Raw genomic sequence first — 23569 nt, forward strand, 5'->3', positions numbered from 1 at the left:
TTCCGTATCACCTGTCCTTCATGGAGAAGTTTATGAAGAAAAACGCCTTTGACTACAAGTCCATCAGGAAGTGGTCAGCACGTAGTGTCCTTGAGACCCTTCGGGAAAAGGAGATGGCGGATCCTATCGAGCGGTTCCCTGAGCAGACTGTCGAAGCCATTTGGCAGAATGCCTCACCGTCAGAACTTTCCAACAAGCACCAAGACATGGCTTGGCTGGTGGTGAGAAGGGCTCTGTCTGTGAGATCCTTTATGCACGCCCGGACTCTCAGCCGCACCGCACGCTGCCCTCGAAGCAGCTGCATGGGGGACGAGACTGTCACACAGCTCCTTCTGGAATGTGCCTATGCAGAAGAAGTCTGGAGAGGAATGCAGTGGTGTTTGTCAAGGTTCATTCCGAGCAGCGCCGTGACGCGGGACTCCATGCTCTACGGCCTGTTCCCTGGGATGCACACCGAGACGAACATCAACTGTACCTGGAGGATCATCAACTCGGTGAAGGACGCTCTCTGGGTCCAAAACCTATTCATCTTCCAGCTGAAGGAGTTGACCCCGACTGAGTGTTGCAGACTGGCACATTCCAAGGTCCAGGACTACATGTTGAAGGACGCACTGAAACTTGGGGCAGCTGCTGCCAAGGCACGGTGGGGAAAGACCACCGTGTAACATCTGCCTGCCTAAGAAGAACAGGGGGCCCACGCAGTCATTTGGGCTCTGCTGACGCCTCAGCGAAATATATGGACATATGATTGATAAACGTACAGACCTGTATATAAAAATAATAAATTCTGATCTTTGTATGGAAATGTTTACGTATGTATGGCATGACCAACTGTACAGACCATCAAATTATTATGAATAAAGTATATTTTTGAAATAAAAAAAATTCAGCTGAAGGTTGGCACCTTTTGATGTTGATGAGCTCAGAAGGAGGCTGAAATAGATTGTTCCACTTGACATTTCTGGCTGAAACTGTTTGGAAATGTTTAGAACATTTCAGTCTTCGAGATTTACCCATCATCAAGGATAGGGATGTTAGTGTAACCTCCTCCACTAGTGAACTGATTAATTTTCCATCATCTTTTTATGACTGGTTGTGGCAGGTCTGCTTGTTTTGGCTTACGCATTATGAAAGCCACATAAATAGGATTCTTGACTCTAACCATGATCAGTTAAACACCCCACTGATCTGCAGCAATATGCTCTCCAGGTCTTTACAATCGTAGAGAGCTTTGGATAGGTAATGAGAGGGGTGATGATGAAGTCGAATTTGAAACTTGGAACCTGAGCATGTCTCTACCTGATGCCACTGGATTGTACCTTGCAAAAGTACCAGGAGAGAGAATAAAGATTTGTATTTGCAAAAGGGTTCGTAACATAATATTAGAATATCAAATGTGCTTTTTTTTTAAGAGTTACACAAATATTATTGTTTCCACCATTTTCTTGGATTGTCCCTTTCTGGTTGCTATCTAGCAAGTAGCTTTTCATTTGTGACAAATGACAAAATAAAAATTAATGTTGGACAACGTCATGGGGAAGGACTGAAAAAGATGTTTCAAACTTAAACATATATTTCAGAATGCACACATGGCAAAGGTCATTCCAGACAAAAAGGAGAATTGAATGAGAAGGATAAAATACCCATGGGTAAACAAAGATGATCAAGAAAAGTATCCAAACTAAAACTAAAACCTAAGGATGGGATTTTTTCTTTTAGGAAACAGTTATGAATGACTACAAAACTTTTAAAGTGGGAGAAAAATGATTATGAAATCAAATTGGCAAATATAGAAAACAAAACAGCAAGAGGTTCTACAAGTATATGAAAAGGAAGTAGCTGAACCCCTACAGGATCTGAAAAATTGAGAACAGACAAAAGGGAAATAGCAAATAATGTAAATCAATATTTTGCATCAATCCTCCTGGGAGGATACAATAAACAGCCCAAAAGATAACAGATAAGCAAGGTGCTAGTTCTTGAAACAGTCCCTATCACTAGATATTTGATAAACAAATGGGACCAAAGGCAGACAAGTCGCTGGGACCAGTTGGCCTCCATCCAAGAGTTTTAAAGGAAGAGCTGCAGAGACATTGGACACATTAGCCAAAATATTCCAGAACTCACTAGATTTTGGGAGGGTACCAAAGTTTGGAAAACTGCTCATGTGAAGCTCTTGCTCATGAACAAGAGACAGGAAGCAGGAAGCTATGCACCAGTTAGGCTAACAGCCTTCATTAGGAAAATATAGAGTCCATTGTTAAGAAAGAAACAGCAGACACTTAGAAAAGCTTGATACATTAAACAGAGTCAACATTGTTTTATGTAAGGGTAACCATGTTTGACAAATTTGCTAGAGTTCTTTGAGGATATAACATCCAGAGTTAATAAAGGTGTACTTGGAGTTTCCAAGGATCTTTGATAAAGTTCCACATAAAAAAAATTATTGCACAAGACAATAGCTCGCAGTATTAGGAGAATGTAAAACATGGATTATGGATTGGTTAATACCCAGTGAGGATTAACGGGTCTTTTGGAAAAAACTAATTAGTCAAGTGCCATACATTAGTCTTAGGGTCGCAAATATTTGCCATCTATATGAATGATTTTGAAGAGGAGGGGAAAAGAGTGCAATGTATCCAAATTTTCTATGTTACAATAACTAGATTAGAGAGAACACATTTTGAAGAGGAATCTGCAAGAGGATACAGGTACAAAATCAGAAAATTGCTGGAGAAAGGCATGAGATCTGGCAACACCTAAACAAAGAAAACAGGTAACATTGAATACAATGACTCTTCTTCAGAACACTGAACTTTCTTCAGGATTACTGGAATCAAAACATGAACGCTGCCAGACCTGCTGAGTTTCTCCAGAAATTTCTATTTTTATTTCCGATCTTCAGCATTCATAAGTGTTAGGTTTATTTTATGTAAAATAGGCAAGTTGAGTGAGTGGACAAAAGCTTGGTAGATACGTTTAATGTAGAATTGTGTGAGATCATGCACTGTAGTAGGAAGAATCAAAAGGCAGACTAGTATTTAAATGAAACAACACGCCAAACATGTACAGACCATAGAGATACAGGTGTTCTCGTGCTTGAAATAAAAAATGTTGGTACATAGGTGCAGCAAGAAATTAAGGCATCAAATGGAAATTTAGCCTTCATTGATAGGCGGTTGAAGCTTAAAAATAACAAAATCTCATTAAAATTGTATAGGGGTTTGGTGAAGCTGCATCTGTAAGTGTGTAAAGTTTTGACCCTGTTACTTAAGAAAGAACATACACTGGCATTATAGGCTGTTCAAAATAGATTCACCAAGTTGTTTCCTGGGATGAAAGGGTTGATTTAATCAAGATGACAGGTTAGGCCTGTTTTGAAGAATGATGGGTGATCTTATTGAAACAGTCGAGATTCTGAATTGATTTGATAGGATATAAGTTGAGAAGATACCTTTACAGGTGGGGGAATCTCGAGTTAGGGGACTTCCATTTGAACCTGAGGTGCAAAGGAATTTCTTATTAGAGAGGGTAGTGAAAACCTGGAATTCTCTACCGAGAGATGTAAAAGCTAGATCACACAGTATTTAAAGATTTTTTAAAAATATTAGAGATCGGAGGGCTACGTTGAACTGGAACGAAAGAAGCATTGAATCCTTGGGCATATTCATCAGCCGTGACCTTATAGAATGGTGGGCAGGATGGAGGGGATGAAGACCTACTCCTGATCCTATGGTTGTCTGCAATGCTACTTCATCTTGTTACTGAGCAATAGCTTTTACATCTGTCAGATCGTGGACCAATAGTATCTCAGTGAACTTTGCAATATTGACCGCATTTGGGACAGGTACTATTTCAGGTACCACTTGAAGAGACTCTATGCTCTGCCGCCCATTTTTCCTGCAGTTCCAAGCTTCTCAGCTGTTCAATGGCATGCATATCATAGCACACAACCATCATTCTCGAGATCCTGGCTGCTGTACACGGAATAACATCTCTAGATCTGTGCAGGCAACTTCCATGTGCAGATGGCTTGCTCATGACACATTTATATGCCATAGAGCTTTCAGTGTATCATTGCTGGGCCTTGCAATAAAGTTCCTCATGAGCATAATCACTCACATACTAAAGCAGGTATCCCTAGTTTCCAGGGAGCCATCTGGGGAGTCTATTTCACGGTATTATGAAAATCAGGGAGGGTGGACTGTCACAGAATCGAAGCATTACAGCAGCTTCCTGGGAATTTTGTCATTGTTTGCATTCACATTTTCTGTGGTTCCACACCAACTGTTTATTGGAGTATGGGAGTCTAGCAACTGATAACACTCCTGATGGTTTGGGGTGCCTTACAATTGTTACAAATATGTAGGTCATGTTGCCTCTACTTATAGGATGCCAGTAGGGTCCAAACACAAGTACCCAATTACTTTGACTGCTGTTATCAATCCATATTAATTTTGCTATCGCGGGTTCCAGCAAACAGGACAATGTATTTGTGGATGAGCAACCAAAGGTTTCTGGCTTACGCCTGGAAACGCACCAGAGACAACACAATTTGAAAGAGATAGTCACTTTGACAGTCATTAGCGATGCACAGCCAGCAGGTCCACTTGACAGATCTTGTTCCAGCAGGATGCATATGCGCACCACCACCCAACACAAGCCCCAAGCCTCCAGATATATTGTGCATTCTAATGTGACAGGAAAGCTTATTCTTTGCTTGTATGGTATGTTACACATATTGCTTCTTCATAGCTACATCATTTTGCTCATCCTCTCCCGAGATGCAGTAGGTCCACCAGGAGCAGGCTGGTGCTGTTCCCACTGATCGTTTTTGTCTTCATTAGGGATTCAAAGTAAAAGAGCTTATATAGCACCCATTCAGATCTGTTAGGTCACAGCTCCAGAATGAAGGTCAGCCATATAAAACCTAAAATGTTGTAAAAGTTAATGCTCAGCACAAGAACAAAGCCTTTTTAAAAAAATCAAGAAAACTGCTTTGAATATCCAGTACCACTGAACATTTTACTTATGACATCTTCAACCTCTTCATTGGAAGCCTCAATCAACATCACAAATGCTTTTTAAGCGGCCATTTTATTCACTGAAGTTGCACATAATTACGTTGGGCACTGACCCTACCAGATACATAACAGAGCAGGTTTCCTGTAAACTGGAAACCCTTGCCCTTGTATAATTTCTGCACATACTAGTTACATCACCCTTGCTAACCAAAGGTATGGATGAGCAGCTTATCCAACACAGAAACATGCACACAAAAAACAACTTTTCCAAGAACTCTATCAGGCTCCATAACTTGATCCTTTATCATTGTCAATATATTAACTGATGTGGAGGTGCTAGTGTTGGACTAATGTGGACAAAGTTAAAAATCACACATCACCAGGTTATAGTCCAACAGGTTTATTTGGAAGTACGAGCTTTCAGAGCGCTTCTTCTTTATCATGTAACTTGTGGGGCAGGATCATAAGACACTGAATTTGCTAGTTACTGGATGATGGAGCAGCGCTCTGAAAGTTAGTATTTCCAAATAAACCTGTTGGAGCATAACCTGATGTTGCGTGATTTTTTAAACTAAATATGTAACCAATTATCAAAAGATAGTCTAAGCGACTGGGAATGATTTTTTTAAAAATCCCCTTGCTCTCAAATTTTGAAAAAGTTTGATAAATTTGTTACAAATGTGTTAGAAATTAGAACTTGAAATGCAGGCTTCTTGATAACATTCTTCAATATCTTCAACACTAACCCAATGCTTCATATCAGCACCAAATGCATTAATAAGCTACTCAAACAAATTAATTCACAAAAGATCCCACAAAAGTTTAATCTATTTTAACATATAATATTCTTACCTCATCATCCGCTTGTTGTAACCTAGCAACAGCATACCGCCTTACAGTTGGATTAGTAAACTGGGAGGAAAGCAATTCTAGACCATCTTCCACATCCATTGGTTTCCACTTTCCTAATAACTCCAAAGCTTGTTTAGCTTCTTGGGCCAAATCCCAGTTTACACACTTTAAAAATTTAGTTAAAGCCTACAGAAGAAAACAACAACATATTGTAAAGCAATTTTACCAAATCAAGTTATGCATTTCCATAGCTGTCTTGGGTATTTGCTTTGCAAACTACTACTTCAAGTTTCATGAGAAATGGTAACTATGAATATACTTGGATACTTGAATACTAACATTATTGCATAAGGCTAGACAGTCAGAAAGATACTGCCAAAATGGATGCAAGTGTTGTTGAATCATTCAAGATGGAGTATTTGTAGACATTATAATATTGTAATTATACTAATGATACATTATATGTGCTCAATTTCAACCCTTTAGCATGAGCAGAAAATTATTTTTTACAGTAAACTCTTCCCTATTATTGAAAACATGCATAAATGGATATTTTAGTCGAAACTAGTCTACAATTATTGGTGTCAATCACTGCATGTACAACAAATTATTCAATCTGAATCAAAACAATCATGAAGTCTTTGCCATTAAGATTAATACTATATATTTTTTTAAAAACTTACCTTTTCTTGGTTGGTGAGATAATATCTAAATTTCCAAACTAGATCTTGCTCTTCAGAGGACAGTTGTTTAGTGGGAGGATAATTTAAAATAATCTAGGAAAAAAAAGCGACTTCTTATAAACATTGTACAGTATATTGTAGATTATACTTAATACACTATGAAAAGTTAATTGCATAAAAGATGTGCAAGTTATGAAACTTCTTACTGTATTTCTTAAGACAAGAAAGATAATTTTGCAGCGAGGGTTATTCAAGTAAAGGAACAGGCAACTTTTCTACTTCAGACATTGTGATTAGTTTATCCCCTTTCCCACATTGCCAAGATTTTTGTAAAGTCTGAATCACATCAGCACAAACACAATTCTCTCTAGGCATCTGTTAAAAACAAATATACAAACTTCTCCATGCAGAGCTTCAATTCCATATTTGATTAATAACACCCTTTACAACAATACAGCATTGAGATATACAGTGATCCAACATGGAAAAACTGTTATGTTCAAGTACAAATTAATTATTTTCTTCCTCACAACAGCAGAGATGCTTGAAGAAACCCAGTTATCGATGACAAGGATAAAAAGCACAAGCATCCCTCCAAAATATAGATGCTTGTGCCCCTAGGTTTCAATAGAAGGAGCATCTGAACTGACCTGCAGCTGAGGCAATTCTACTATCAGCAACTGAACTACTTTAACTTTATCTAACAGAAGTGCATAAGAAGTGATAGATTGACGAGATCATCATCACTCTGCTGCCAGTAATGCCATTATTTTCAATCTGTAGTTGGAGTAGCCCAAAATGTGCTATTTATTTAATCTCAATAACTAGTGAATTGTTGTACTTCTCCCATTGATATATTTTTTTGAACAAATACAATTGAGTAACCAAATTTCAATCTATTGTAATCAAGATTCTAGCAAGTAGAATAAATCTGAACATTCCATTCAGTTACAGGTCTACATTTATACTAGAAGAAAGTGAGGACTGCAGATGCTGGAGATCAGAGCCGAAAATGTGTCACTGGAAAAGCGCAGCAGGTCAGACAGCATCCAAGGAGCAGGAGAATCGACGTTTCGGGCATGAGCCCTTCTTCAGGAATTCCTGAAGGGCTCATGCCCGAACCGTCGATTTTCCTGCTCCTGGGATGCTGCCTGACCTGCTGCGCTTTTCCAGCGACACATTTTCGGCTACATTTATACTACTACTTTAGAGCTGTTGCAAATTGATTTCTATTAAGCTATTAATATAAATCCAGCAAAAATAAAGACTCCCCATAGGAGACAGCCTAAAACAGCATGAGCTGACATTGGATGAAGCATAATTCTAATTCAATGTCAAAACTACTGCATATTACAAAGTGTTCAGAAGCTCATTTGGAGCAATGACAGGAAAGCCATTCACACTACATTCTCAAAACCCATTTACACTCAAAACACATAGACTGAAGAATTCTAAAACTCCTAAGCACTGGACTAGAATAAACACTATAGTTAGCACAGACCAATAATTTAAAAAAGAACCTGCAGATGGCACCATGAAGGTATCAAATTGCTAAAAGAAAGTCTCGTTCACTAATGCTCTATAAAAAATAAAATTTACTGTCTTGCATAGTCTGATTCATGTATGACACAATCACATTTTCAAAAGGCAACAGGGGTGGGCAATAAATTCCAGCTTTCCCAGTGTTTAATACAACCCAATAAGTTAATTAAATAAATAAATTTGGAAATATACATAAAGATAGGTGACAAGAAATTATCTAGGATTGTATAATATGTTTCACGTTCTCAGACAGCCCAAAGTAACCAGAGTCAATGAAGTCCTGTTGCAGATAAAATGCATGTAGCAATGTCCACAAACATAACAAAATAGCTGACCAGTTAATTTGTGGATCAGATTGGAGGGATAGATGTTGACTAAGATATCAAAAGCTCCTTGCTCTTCTTCTGATGTGATACAGAATTTGAATGCAAATCTCTCCAAGCGACAGTTGTTCTGACAATGCAGTATCCACTTTGTTTTGCATGTTAAACATTAGCTTAGCTTATGTATTCAAGCACTGATGTGAACCTTTAACCCTGAGCATTAAAGTCAACTCAAGCTGGTCCCTGTTAAAAGCAATTTTACTCAATCTCAGAACCAAGATGGCAAAAACAGCTAGAATAATTTTGAGCATTCTTTTGTTGCATTAACATAGTGAAATACACCAAGATGTTTCACAAATGCATTTAATGCCTGGAAAGGACTTGGCCTGAATTAGGACAGGGGCCACAGAGCTTTGAACAATCTCAAGTTTACAGTGTGTAGAATATGGGAAGGCAACCAGGAGAACATTGGAGAGTCAAGCCGAGAGGTGACAAAGAAATGCATGAGAGTTTCTGAAGCAGATGAACTGAGGGAATTTTTTAGTCAGAAGAATTTGTAGATGTTGTTGTCTTTTTTTGCCTTAGTCTTGGTTTTAGTCTGTCCTTGAAAGCTCAACCTGAGGTCTAATATCTCAGCATGATTACAAACAGTCTGGTTCAGTTTTACACAGTTGTCTGGGAATGCAATTTGTGGCAAGGATCAATCTTTCCAATATTTAGATTGAGGAAATTTGTGCTTATGTAATACTGAATATCATTAAGGATTACTTAGAGACAAAGAAGAAATCAAGAGAGGTGGTGGTGACGATATGATAGAATTGAATGTTGTCAGTGCGCAAGTGGAAACTGATTTTCAAATTTCACATGATGTAATCAAGGGACAAAATGTAGATGAGAAATAGGAGAGGATGAAGGATAGATCATAGGAACATAAAAGCTAACTATGAATGAACGCAAAGAAAAGTCATTGCAGGTGATCCTCTGTGTACAGCAATATGTGTCACTTTAAGTTAATGACAATCTCCCACTTCCATTAACATCCTTGGAATCAGGTTTCTTATCAACTTAAGTATCAGAAACATTTCCAATACCTTCCATTTTTGATCTTAAACCTTTCTCGTGAATGAATTTCCACTTCTGTTACCATGACCTGGGCAGCATCTGCCTAGGACAGATTCCATTTAAGCTAAAAACCAAAGAATTGCAGATTCTGGAGATCAGAAATGTTAACTCTGCTTTCTCTCCACAGGTGCTGCGAGACCTGCTGAGCTTTTGCAGCAATTTCTGATTTTGTTCCATTTGATCTACTTCGCCCACCTCATTCCCAAGAACCAAATCTCGGCAGTGCCTGCTATTTGTTTCTGTACACATACTGCTGTAAGAAATTCTTCTGAACACAATTCAGGACTACTTGCCCCTCACTGTCGCTTACATTGGCACTCTCTCATTCAATGTATAGGTAAGTAAAATGTCCCTCATCATGACTACTGAATGATGCTCATCCCTCTCTCTCAAATGTATTTGCAGATTTGTTCCTCTATAGCTCTCCAACTAGTTGCTGTCTATATATTAGACTCAGCAATTTAATTGCACCCTTATTCCATAGCTGCGGTCAAAATGATGCTATCCTTGAAACCTCTGAAATATCTGCTTTCTTCAATACTGTGATATTCACTAAATAGAAATATGTCTGAGAACGTGAAGCACATTATACAATCCTAGATAATTTCTTGTCATCTTCCTTTTTTCTCTTTTCTATATCTTTTCTTGTACCTCGGAATATTTGAACATCAAATCCTGTTGTTCATTTAACCAGAGCTCCACTATAACCACATCATAATTCTACAATTTGATCTGTGCCTACAACTCCCCAATCTTATTAACAATACTCCATGCATTCACTTTCATGCAGTGCAACACTGATTTCAAACTCATTACTTTCTCCCTTATTCTGACTCAAGCTTTTAAATTTTGTTTTCTTTATTTTAATGCTATCTGCCTCACGCAGCATTTCGTGCACTCTGATATTACTTTCTAATATTCTTTCCTGGTTTGCACATCCCTACTGAATTAGTTTAACCTCTTCCTGATAATTCTAGCTCAACATCTTGCAAGGAATTCAGTTCTGGCTTGGTTCAGATGCAATCTGTCCAATTTGCACAGATGCTAATTCTTTCAGAGCCAGTACCAGTATCCCAGTAAGGCTTCTCTACTGCACTATCTTTTCAATCATGCATTCACCTGGTTTTTCTTCCCATTTCTGTACTCACTTGCACATGGCACTGGGAACAATCCAGAAACTGCTACTTTAAAAGTTTGGTTTATTAATTTTTTTCCCCTAAATTAGATCCCTAAGTTACAATTGCAGGACTACATCCCCTGTCCAAACCATGTCAGCAGTATGACTACAACCTCTGACGGTTCGCCCTGCCCAGAAGAATATCTTGCAGCTATTCTGTGACATCCCTGACCTTAGCAGAGGTGACCACAGACACACCTAACTGAAAGATCCTTTATCTGCCCTGGTCACTTTCTTCTCTTCTGTATATTTGGGCTATCTGTGCTGCCACAGCCCCAGCTCTTAGTGTACTCTTTCAAGGATCAATTGCCCTCACCGATATCCAGAATGGAAAACTGGTTTAGCAAGCACCTCAGTATATGTCTGTTTTTCTTTTGGATTTTCTGGGAGTTACCCATTCCATATTTGTCTGCTTCTCAGATACATTTAGCTGCTGTTTGAGCTCCAAATCCTAGACTTAATTATAAAACATATTTATACATTAAAAGGCAGATAAAACCTGGAACTCAAATGTATGCAGTCGGAAGCAATTTTTAAAGGTAATTTGTCTACGGAACTAAAATGGATTTATGAATGGAATTAAAGATCTAGTAAATATAATTTAAGTTACAAAACTATTCAAAAATCAAATGTTCAATTTTTTTTGATGCATTTTTCAGAAAATGTTTTGAGAATTTCTACTTACATTAAGCTGGTCACGGGTAGCAGCATTTGGCTTCAGGTCATGATCCGAAGGTCCACTTCTCAAGCTTCTAGCAAGTTTATGATGCTTGCTTTCTACTAAATTCTCCTATAATTTAAAATAAAAGTTACTCAGGTTCCTGATTTATACAAACCAATTGGATTTCTTTAAATTAATGTATTTAAAGTTATCATTTTATATGAGCTATATGTTAGTCAAATAGAGATACATTAACACATGATAATGAAAAATCTGTCATCTGCAAGTACTCCCCTGCCAGCAAGAGCAACTGCAAACTTGATACTAGACAAGACTAGTAACATTTTCTAAGAAATCTGAAACCCTATCTAAAAGAAAGAATGAAGCCACCAGATTCCAAGGATTAAAACAATAAAATGATCACAATCAAGCAAAGCAAATGCTGAATTCTACCTTAGCTAACCTCCTAATCTCCAAAACCCAAATTCAAATAAGGTTAAACATCAATTAACAGTTAAATTGCAGTTAATTATAAACTATATTTACGCATTAAATGGCTGATAAAACTATGACAGAATTTACAAATTGTTCAGCAGTCTATTTAGCACACAAGTCATCAAACTCAAATCACAGAGCAGTTTAAACCCTGCTTTTCATCAAGAAGAAATAGAGGAACTGAAATTCTAAGTTGTAGTCTAATCCCAAGGCAACAGTGGTAAAGAATTATAATTCCATGGGTATAGCATTCACCAGAAATGGCACATATTTGCAGGACTTTAATTCTGTCAGTATGGTGAATAGCCACAAAGCAGGATTTTCAAGTAACAGAAATAGCGGCAGCTGTGTATTTGTTTATTTTCAATTTCTAGAACCTATCCTCATCAGTTTTCTTGCACCACATCACTGGATTCATCAACTTCTACTGGGATCTGAGAGCCCTGTGACATTTTATATCGTTCAACTAGGTTGAACATGCCAGAGATCTCAGTTTTAAGCCTCATTCACCGCAAAGGTAAGTTTGTTTTCTCAGCTTCCCTTTTCATATAGTATTTGTCGAAACAAGAATTCAAGCTTTGTGGGTAAAGGGGAACTGTGGATGTGCTGTACTCTATTTCCAATAAGGCATGTTATAGTATCAGTTAAAAAAGATAAAACACAAAATAAGAGATTGTGGTGTAGGTGGTAAGTTATTAACATGAATGGAAGATTGCTTAACTAACAGCAATCATATGAGCAAAGGTTGGAAATGTTGGCCTGCAAACATTGAATACTAGAAGAATGAGAGGTGACCTCATTGAAATATATTCCATCCTAAACAGATGAGACAGTTTTGCTACTGGTAAGATGTATTTCCCGATTGAGATGTGAACTAGGGATATTAAGGATCCCAATTAAACCAGAGATGAGAATTACTTTCTCTGTGGTTGTTAGCATGTGTAACACTCTTCTACAGAAAGCAGTGAAGATAGGGTCATTGAATAACATTAAGGCTGTTAATTATATTTTTGATTGCTAAACGAGTCAGAGGCTAATGTGATAAGAAAGTAAAATAAAGACCACAATCAGATCATCCATAAAATCAGATCATCAAATGGCAGCGTAGGTTCAAGGGGATGAATGACCCAATGTTGTTCCTAATTTGCATGTTCCAGATTCCATCACAATGCATAACGAAGTTCACTTCAATACAATCAGCAACATGGAAAATTCCTAACAAACAGTAAATACTGCAGAAACTCAGCAGATCTAGCAGCATTTGTGGAGACAGAAACAAAGTTCATATTTCAAGTCTAGTATGACTATGACTCTACGCCTTTTCTCCTCACATCTTGTGCATTTGTTTAAGAAGTTGAGCATCCATAGCATTTTGCTTTTATTATAAAATATCACCAAATAGAGGGAAATATTCCTAGACTGCAAGTTGATTTCAGAAAGTCCATATCTAGTAGTTAATTATGTTGGTAGCAGCTCAAGCGATAACTCATTAAATTTTGTTCTTACAACATCAATTTAGAGTCACAGAATCATAGAGATGTACAGCACAGAACCAGACCCTTTGGTCCAATTCATTCATGCCGACCAGATATCGCAACCTAATCTAGTCCCACTTGCAAGATCCCGACCCATGTCCCTCTAAACCGTTCCTATTCATACACCCATCCAGATGCCTTTTAAATATTGCAATTGTACCAGCCTCCACCACTTCCTCTAGCAGCTCATTCCACACACGTACCACCCACTGCGTGAAAGAGTTGCCCCTTGGGTCGCTTTCATATCTTTCCCCTCTCATCCTAAACCTCTGCCCTCTAGTTCTGGACTCCCCCACCGCAGAGAAAAGACTTTGTCTATTTATCCTATCCATGCCCATCATGATTTTATGAACCCCGCACCCTCCAACACTCCAGGGAAAACAGCCCCAGTCTATTCAACCTCTCCCTATAGCTCAAATCCTCCAACCCTGGCAACATCTTTGTAAATCTTTCCTGAACCCTTTCAACTTTCACAACATTCTCCTGATAGGAAGGAGACCAGAATTGCATGCAGCTTTCCAAAAATGGCCTGACCAACGTCCTGTATGTATAGCCACAAAATGACCTTCCAACTCCAATACTCAATGCTCTGACCAATAAAGGAAAGCATACAAAACACCTTCTTCACTATCCTATCTACCTGCGACTCTACTTTCCAGGAGCTACAAACCTGCACTCCAAGGTCTCTTTGTTCAGCAACACTCCCTAGGACTTTACCATTAAGTATACAAGTCCTGCTCAGAGTTGCTTTCCCAAAATGCAACACCTCACATTTACCTAAATTAAACTCCATCTGCCATTCCTCAGCCTATAGGCCCATTTGATCAAGAACCCATTGTAATCTGAGGTAACCATCTTCACCATCCTCAACACCTCCAATTTTGGAATTGTCTGCAAAATTACTAACAATACCTACAATATTCACATCAAAATCATTTATTTAAATGACAAAAAGTAGAGGACGCAGCACCGATCCTTGTGGCATTCCACTGGTCACAGGCATCCAGTCTGAAAAACAACTCTCCACCACCACCCTCTGTTTTCTACCTTTGAGCAAGTTCTGTATTCAAATTGCTAGTTCTCCCTGTATTCCATGAAATCTAACCTGGCTAACCAGTCTTCCATGGGGAACCTTGTTGAACGCCTTACTGAAATCCAAATAGATCACGTCCACAGCTTTGCCCTCATCAATCCTCTTTGTTACTTCTTCAAAAAATTCAAAGAAGTTTGTGAGACATGATTTCCCACACACAAAGCCATGTTGTCTATCCCTAATCAGTCCTTGTCTTTCCAACTAAGTGTAAATCCTGTCCCTTGGGATTCCTTCCAACAACTTGCCCACCATTGTAAACAGCCTTCCAGTCACAAAGACACTGGTTGACCATTTCCCTTTGCTGCCTCACCACCTGAATAGGAAGGGTTTGGAGGGATATGGGCCAGGTGCTGGCAGGTGGGACTAGATTGGGATATCTGGTCGGCATGGATGAGTTGGACCAAAGGGTCTGTTAGGTAAAAACAATGACTGCAGATGCTGGAAACCAGATTCTGGATTAGTGGTGCTGGAAGAGCACAGCAGTTCAGGCAGCATCCAAGGAGCTTCGAAATCGACTTTTCGGACAAAAGCCCTTCATCCTTTTGCCCGAAAAGTCGATTTCGAAGCTCCTTGGATGCTGCCTGAACTGCTGTGCTCTTCCAGCATCACTAATCCAGCAAAGGGTCTGTTTCCTTGCTGTAGATCTCTAAGACTCTATGATTACCGAAGACAGGCTCACCGTTCCCTGGCTTGTCCTTATCAACTTTCTTAAATAGTGACACCATGTGAGCCAACCTCTAGTCTTCCGACACCTCACCTGTGACTATCGATGATACAAATATCTCAGCAAGGGGCCCAGCAATCACTTCCCAAGCATCCCACAGATTCTAGGGTACACCTGATCAGGCTCTGGGAATTTATCCACCTTTATACGTTTTGAGATATCCAGCACTTCCTCCTCTGTAATATGGACATTTTTCAAGATGTCACCATCTATTTCCCTACATTCTATGTCTTTCATGTTATTCTCTACAGTAAACATGGATGCAAAATGCTCATTTAGTATCTCCCCCATCTCGTGCAGCTCCACACAAAGGCAGCCTTGCTGATATTTGAATGGCCCTATTCTCTCCCTAGTTACGCTTTTGTCCTTAATGTATTTGTAAAAACCCTTGGATTCTCCTTAATCCTATTTGCTAAAGCTATCACATGTCCCCTTTTTACCCTCCTGATTTCCCTCTTAAGTATACTCCTACTGTCTTTAAAGTATTCTAAGGAATCACTCCATGTATCTTGTCTATACCTGACATATGCTTCCTTCTTTTTCTTAACCAAACCCTCATCCAGCATTCTCTACACCCGCCAGCCTTTCCTTTCACCCTAACAGGAGTATACTGTCTCTGGACTCTCATTATCTCATTTTTGAAGACTTTTCGTTTTCCAGCCGTCCCTTTACCTGCCCTGAATCAGCTTTTGAAAGTTCTTGCCTAATACCATCTAAATTAGCCTTCTTCCAGTTTAGAACTTCAATTTTAGATCTGGTCTATCCTTTTTCCATCAAGGGCCTGTGCCCGAAACGTCGAATCTCCTGTTCCCTGGATGCTGCCTGACCTGCTGTGCTGTTCCAGCAATAAAGTTTCAACAAGTACAAATTTCAGTCAACCAACTCCACAAGCTGTATCTACACAGTGCTCAACATAAAATTCCAAAGATGCTGCACGGGAGCAATTATCTCAGTATAAGTGACACTGAATTACCTCACCTGATATCTTCCTAATTAGTTCAAAGTTTAATCACATTAGATTTTAAGGAGAGAGAATGGAAAAGCAGGAAATAGAAAAGATTAGGAAGACATTTCAAAGCTTAAGTCAGAAACAGCTGAGGGATGGCTGCTTATAGAAGAATGAAAGAAAGCTAGATTGCCAGAGATAGGAAAACATTTGAAAATAGGGATTATATTTTCCAAAGATACAAAGCCAGTTACAAACCAGGAACCAATGTAAGGAAGTCAACTGAGGAGTATTGATTAAATGATACTTGACATGAATAAGGCTAGTTTAATGGAGTTCCGAAGGAGTTCAACTTTACAGTTGGAAGCAGGAATAGTTCAGTCTAAGAGTACCAAAATCATAGATGAGATTTGCAGCAGCAGTTGAGCTAAAGCAGGGCAGAGAGGCTGATATCATAGAGGCAAATAAAGATGGTCTTGGCGGAGATGATTTGGGGGTCAGATGTTTAGCTCAGGGTCAAATATGATGCTATGGCAATGATTATTCTGGTTCAGCCAAAGCTGGTGCTCAGGGAGCACATGGTTTGCAATGGAGACGCAAAGACTGTGGCTTCAGGTTTCCCAACATTTGACAGAAGGAAATTTCAGCTCAAGTAATACTGAATTATGGACATGAATTATCCAAATCAGAGAAAGAGAGCACATTTTGGGAAAATTAGTGGTGGGCGTACAGCTAGCTGTTGTCAGGAAAAGCTAGACAGGCTAGGCCTGCATCGTACGGAGTTCAGAAGCGTCTGAGATGATTTAATTGAAACATATACAATCCTGAGGGTACTTGAGCAGGCGAATGCTGAAAGCACGTTTCCTCCTGTGGGAGAATAGGGTCATAGTTTAAAAACAAGGGAGCACCCATTTAAAACAGACATTAGGTAACATTTCTTTCTCCGAGGATTGAGACACTTTGGAATTCCCTTGTTCAAAGGCAGTTGATGCAGAATTTTTTTTTGTATGGCAGTGGTGGATAGATTTTTGATTACCAAGTAGACTAAATATTGTGGGCAAATGTAGAGTAGAGATGAGAATCAGATCAGCTGTTATCTTATTCAATGGCGAACAGGCCTGAAGGGCCATGTGGTTGATTCTTGTTCCTTGTTTGTATGCATCCAAAGAATGTTAAAATTGTACTTCTAGATATAGAAGGAATGTTCCAAATACAATTTCAGTCATAACCCAACATATTGAGCAAACTGTTGACAGAAGTATTTTTTTAAATTGATTTTTAAATATACTAAACAATGGGTGCAACTTTAGCAAATCTTGCATTTGTCAAGCAGCCTCATGTCTGTTCAATGTTCACAGCAAGGTGTACCAAATTGAAAATCCTTTAAATATTTTGTTGAAGAAAATGAAAAAAATTTTAATAGGAACAGTGTATTTTGACGTTATACATACCATTGACATCTGAGGGTCTGGCACTTTGACAATCTCTGAGCTTGTTAGATTTGGAGATGATTCATCACCATCCTAATTAAAAATGCATTTGGAGGGAGAAAAAAAAATTAGTCTAAGAAGTGTCAATAGAAATGGTCAAAAATTGAGCATTTTTCAGATTCATCTGAATGTCAAAGGTATCCATAAAAGACACAACACATTGGCTTGAAACAGAAAGTACAGTTGATTTCTTAGGCAATAAATTGATTAACTGAAATTATATATCAATTTAAAATATATCAATGAAACATAATTTACACATTTTAGGTCCCAGATTATAGTGAAGTTCTAGCATTGCATTGCAACTACTTCATGCACCAAACATTTATCAGTAAGTACTTTTCACAGTTCAAGTTTTGACAATTTGGCACATTTGCAGGGACCATCAACAAAGTGCAAATAAATAGAAGCACTAAATCTCTGTGCCTCCTATTAGAACTAAAAATGTGATAAGCCAAGGTTTAGTAAAATAATGCTACTCAAGAGAAACAAATTTTTTTTGTGCATGCACTTGGAGCAACCAACAATATCTGTCATGCAAATTTACATCAAAGTTTGGCAAACTTAAAGAAAGAAAACAAAGAACAATTATTCCACAATCCTATGTAAATAACTGTAGAAAAAATGGGTATTTATATACAGGATCAAATAATTAATATCCAAGATATAACAAAGACCATTAACAAACCTTTTCATAATAAACAATACTGTATTCTTTGTCTTCAGATTTAACACGTGGAAATTCAACCATAAGATACATAAAATTAGAGCTTCTTTTTTCACTCTGCAACAAAGAGAAAGATGTGAATTAATAAACATTTTGCCTTTATCAAAATGAAAGTCTTCACTGAAGTGATATTACAAAGCTTTTATTTCAAGTTAATCAAATAAGACACGGGAATTCGGGACTCAAATATACACCAGAAAATATATCCAAAGAATTAAAAAAATTCAAAGTACATATCAATGTATATTAATAAAATACTGCTCCAACAAATCCAGCTTACCTCATTTATCATCTCTATCTCTCTAAAAGTAAGTCGATCCAACCAATCAACCTTCACCATGTGACCTTGACGATGCGCTTTGGTGAGCTTTAAGGAAAAAAACAAAATTAACTTGACAAAAATCTAGGGATGTTTAGTTTAATTGGTGATTTAAAGTAATCCAAAATAGTTAATCAGAAACCAGAAATGATCAAATCGACTGCATATTAATTCACAATGAGCAACAGAATTTTTAGTAATCAGAGTGATTGAAAAATAAGCAGAATTTTAAAACCGTGCAAATGTACATTAACAAGCAGAAGAGTGATGAGTGATTGGTACTTGATCCAAGTTAGAGCATGGTTTGGATGACATTAAGTTTACAACACTTAAACTATGGAATGCCAGCCCAGGAATGAATAATTTAGTCTGCAGATAATAAAGTCATGAATAATGATTTCTGCAGATATGTTGAGGCAGAGACAGAGTCAAGAGGTGAAAACAGGAAGACTTGGTGATAGTGGGAACATGTTTTAAATGACCGTTAGAACAAATGCGCCAGGATTTACAAATAATAATGCAATAAGCAAATTATTTATTTCAAATAACAAGGGGAGACAGTGACATAGTATCAGATTTGTTTTGGAATCTGGACTCTGCATGAGATAGTCCGCAGAGTCAACGTATCTTACTGCCTTAATTGTGCCTTGTATTGACTCTTAACCTGTTTGCACTATGCAATCTGTTAATTTCTCGTGCTAAGTGACTGTAGACAGCAAATTTAGCTTCCTCCCAACATCAACAACAAGTAACATTAATTTAAAAACAACTGAGGTTGAAGTAAATTCACAGTTAACTTTTTCAACTAAAAGCTCCTATGACCATCAGAAACATGTAATTACAGTGTGGCAAGTTTACATAGGCAGTTTCTCTTATGAATATTGATACGAGCAAGATAATAATCTCAATGCAGTTGTGTCGGACCATGAGTACTAACAACAGTTCGAGATGCATGAGTTAGTGCCTGAAATGAAAGGAAATGTGCACTGGCAATTGTTAGTGTGCTCACCATTAGTTGGATAGAGTAGTATTAAGTGTCTTGAGCATTTTGTTGCATTAAAAAGGTGTTAAATAAAATGTAAATTTTTGTTGTGCACTAACTGCATCAAACTCAGAGCAATGGGAGTCATAATAATATATGTACTTTGGATAGCTTTTGAAACCCAAAAGCCAACTGCCATTATTTTCTGAAAAGTTAGGCAGGTGAGCTGACAGAAGAGTAAAGGATATTCCTGAACACACATGCCTGCCCCCTCCTTTATTATTTAATACTTTTCATTATGGTGACCAAGTATAAGAAAAGAAATATTGCAATGAGAAAATAGCCTCCTAGAGACCTTACATTATAGGTCTCTGTAACAGATGGAGACCCATTTAATTAAATGGAATGTAGATCTTTCAGTTTGCATGCATTGTATCCAGCTTTTGTACAAGTAATAATCCGATCTATTAATGTCTATCTCCACATCTAAATTAGTGAATAATTTAAAACTGGGCTGGACTTCGTAATAGGGGGCTGATTCCTGCTTAACATGACAACAAAAGCAAACTAGTTTACAGCACACTTTTAATTAATACATTTATTTCTGCTTCCAGAAGACATTCATACCTAGTTGGGTCTAAGTGCTTATTGATAGCAGGGTGTAGAAAATAAAAGTATGACAGCCAAAAAGACTCTTCCACCCCCCTCCACTTTTCATGTCCATAGATGCATCTTATGAAAAATTAGCAACTTTCTGGAAAGATTAAATCCATATTCTTATTAACATATACAAATCTCAAGCTGTTAACACAAACAAGCTTAGTGTTCCTATTTTAGAAAAATTCACCATTTCACCAACAACATGCACTGTCAAAGAAAGAACAATTCTTTCCAAATTGTCAGTTCAAAATTTAAACAGAATGAAGTGAGATTTATATGCCAATTACAAGGAGGACTGGTATGTCTTGCCCTTTTAAGGTTGTTTGCTGAAGGTCAGGTTTGCGATGGACTATGTGTCACAGTTTATTTTTTAAAATTATGCTTAGGTCATGGGCATCAGCAGTGCTAACATTATTGTTTATATTCATTTTCTGAAAGGGAGCAACAATCCATGCCAAGCTTAGGTAGCATTAAGCAACCATGTTAATATCAGAAACAAAACCAGAAATTGCTGGAAAATCTCAGCAGATCTGGCAGCATCTGTGGAGAGAAACCAGAGTTAACATTTTGGGTCCACGGACCCTTTCTCAGAACCAATATCAGATCTCAAAATGGAGTCACATTAGATCAGGCAAGATGACTCCCTAAAGGTGGTGAACAAACTGGGCTTTGATGACAATCCCATAAAAATTATGAGGACTGGAACAGTTGTCTAAATTTTCTTTCCAGGCTTTATTTCAGAAGGCACTACAAACAGACACCATTCACTTCCTACATTGTCCCATCCCAAGGGAACTACTATTCCCAAGGGATGGACTCCACCTGACTCACGCAGGGACCAAAGTTCTAACAAATTATACAACTTGGGCAGTGGACAGGGCTTCAAACTAAATAGTTGGGGGAGGGGAACATTCAGTTGTGCTGAAACTTATGGAAAAAGTTAAGGGGGAAGGGCCTCAATAGGGATTATTAAATTTTCCAATCGAAGTAGTCGGATTTTGCAGCTTAATCCATTCCTTTGAATTTGTTCTTTCCGATGATGTGGGAAATATGTCTGTTTGCCTTCCATCTCCAGAGTTCACTTCATTATTCCCTACACATATACACCTGGGAGGAAACAGAATATCATGGACTCTCCAATATGATCAAACGAAAAGCAATTTATCCTTCTAATTGTAGATAAAATCCCCAAAACTAAAACCATCCTCTTTTCCTTGCTCAGTCTGCTCCTTCTCCTATCCAGAAACTCTATGAAAGAGTCTTCTCTTATAATTAAAAACCTTTATTCCTATTATCATTCGAGCAAATGTGTTTCGAAAGGATCATGCCCAAACAATAGAGCATCAAAATACAGCAAGTTATAATGATATATCATAACTTATTCGTGTTCTTATGTTGCATAGTGCAGTTATTCCAAATTCAGGAATAATTTGTCAGCCTCTTTCGATTGATACTTTATGCAAGCATACCTTCTCTCCCCCACCTTAATTACCCTGCAGATCCAAGATAGCTGCCACCACCCTTCCATCTTGGTGCTACTTCTTCTGAATATATTGAAACCAGTTTATTTAAATTCAGCAGATTTTGAGTCTAAATACTCCTTCAGCACCCAAGACCTATAACCTCAGTCTCTTGTCCAGTTCCTGCCTCACTATAGACCTGTTTAAATGAAGAAGCTGTTCATTTCACTTCAGGCCTCTCTCACACCAGTCAACAGAGCTCTGTACAGGTCATTCTGCTATAACGCAGCAGCTGTGTTCCTCTGCAACTTTGCACTATAGAAAATCACGTGATGGAAAACCGTTATAGAAAACTGTGCTGTAGAAGATCGCTATAGAAAGACCACTACATCCTGTTCAGTAGAAAGTTCACGTTATGCAAACAACATCCACAATAATGTTATAGCCAATTCCCGCTGATGAAACTACTTGTGATCACTAATCGATATCTAAATGCTTAGACCTGAATTAGTGATGAGCAATCGATTACTTTAAAAAGTGAATAATTTGCAGAAATATGCGAGAAGGCACTAAGTGAAATGCTCAAGGCCACAAAAGGCCAAACAGTTTCCTTCTGTGCTGTAATAATTATGTGAATGCATGTGAAGGGCATCATATTTCAGCATATTTGCATGAAACTGTTCAATTGTTAATAAAATTTTAGGTTGAAGACAATCAATGGGAGAAATAAGGAGAAAGTGAGGACTGCAGATGCTGGGGATCAGAGTTGAAAAGCATGGTGCTGGAAAAACACAGCCTGACCAGCTGTGATTTTCCAGCACCACTCTTTTTGACAATGGGAGAGATAGCCAACCATTACAATGATGAACAAGATACTACTCAAACAGTCATTTAAATTCCTCTGTTACTTTCAGAAGTAACATATTGCAGTTGATGCTCAATTTTTGGACTGAATGATTAGTATTTCAACCAATCACCCAAGCACTAATCTAAATCCAGACCATCTTATGCAATAATGAGATGTTAAAGATTACAATTATCTAACTAATTATATCTATCAGGAAGCAGATTCAGTTTTAATCAAAATAATTAAACACAAATTTCTTCTGCAGAGAGTATGTGCACTAAATGCCCTGTGAAAATGTTCCTAGCAACAGGAGAGTTTCAAGAACAATTGCACTGTAGAAAAGTCTGGGCTTTCAGAACATCCTGTCTCCTTCTTTCAATTGCTGCCAAATGTCATAAAATAGTTGAGATATAGCACGGGAGGTTATAATTCAGCCCATCATGTCCTTGACAGCTCCATGCAAAAGTAACTCATCTGAAGCCACTTTACCACAGCCCTGCAAATTATTTCCCTTCCCCCAAGTCTATTTTGAAAATCCTAAATGTATCTGCTTTTACCACAGTCTCATGCAGTGAATTCCAGAATCCAATTATTTGCTGCATAGAAATACATTGCCCTCGTCACTGTTTGTTCTTTTGGCAATTGCCTTTAATTAGTGTCCACTCATGTTTAATAGTTACATTCAGTTTAGACCTAACAAGATTTTGAATACTTTGAACCAAATCTTTTAATCTGCTCTTCAATAAGAATAACTACCATGTTTCATCAACATATCATAACTGAAGTTGTTCATTCGCAAAACAATTCTTCTTTTGGCACCCTCTCTAAACACTTAACATACCTGAAGTGTTGTGCACAAGACTCCAGTTAAGGCTAAATCACTGGTTCACCATGATTTCCTTGCCAA

General features: G+C 38.0%; 1 protein-coding gene across 1 annotated transcript in view; it reads right to left on the reverse strand.

The window, feature by feature from the left end:
- Window positions 1–23569, reverse strand: part of pik3c3 (phosphatidylinositol 3-kinase, catalytic subunit type 3) — a 117879-nt gene that overhangs the window by 65171 nt on the left and 29139 nt on the right. The window contains exons 5-10 of the mRNA XM_043686708.2: window positions 18675–18761; window positions 18356–18451; window positions 17629–17700; window positions 11409–11513; window positions 6560–6652; window positions 5877–6062 (exon numbers count right to left, since the gene is read on the reverse strand). Coding sequence (XP_043542643.1) covers window positions 5877–6062; window positions 6560–6652; window positions 11409–11513; window positions 17629–17700; window positions 18356–18451; window positions 18675–18761 — 639 coding nt within the window. The remainder of the gene's footprint in view (window positions 1–5876; window positions 6063–6559; window positions 6653–11408; window positions 11514–17628; window positions 17701–18355; window positions 18452–18674; window positions 18762–23569) is intronic.

This window comes from Chiloscyllium plagiosum, unplaced genomic scaffold, assembly GCF_037043375.1.
Source record: "Chiloscyllium plagiosum isolate Xiang-an unplaced genomic scaffold, Cpla_swu_hap1 HiC_scaffold_1, whole genome shotgun sequence".
NCBI classification, from domain to species: Eukaryota; Metazoa; Chordata; class Chondrichthyes; order Orectolobiformes; family Hemiscylliidae; genus Chiloscyllium; species Chiloscyllium plagiosum.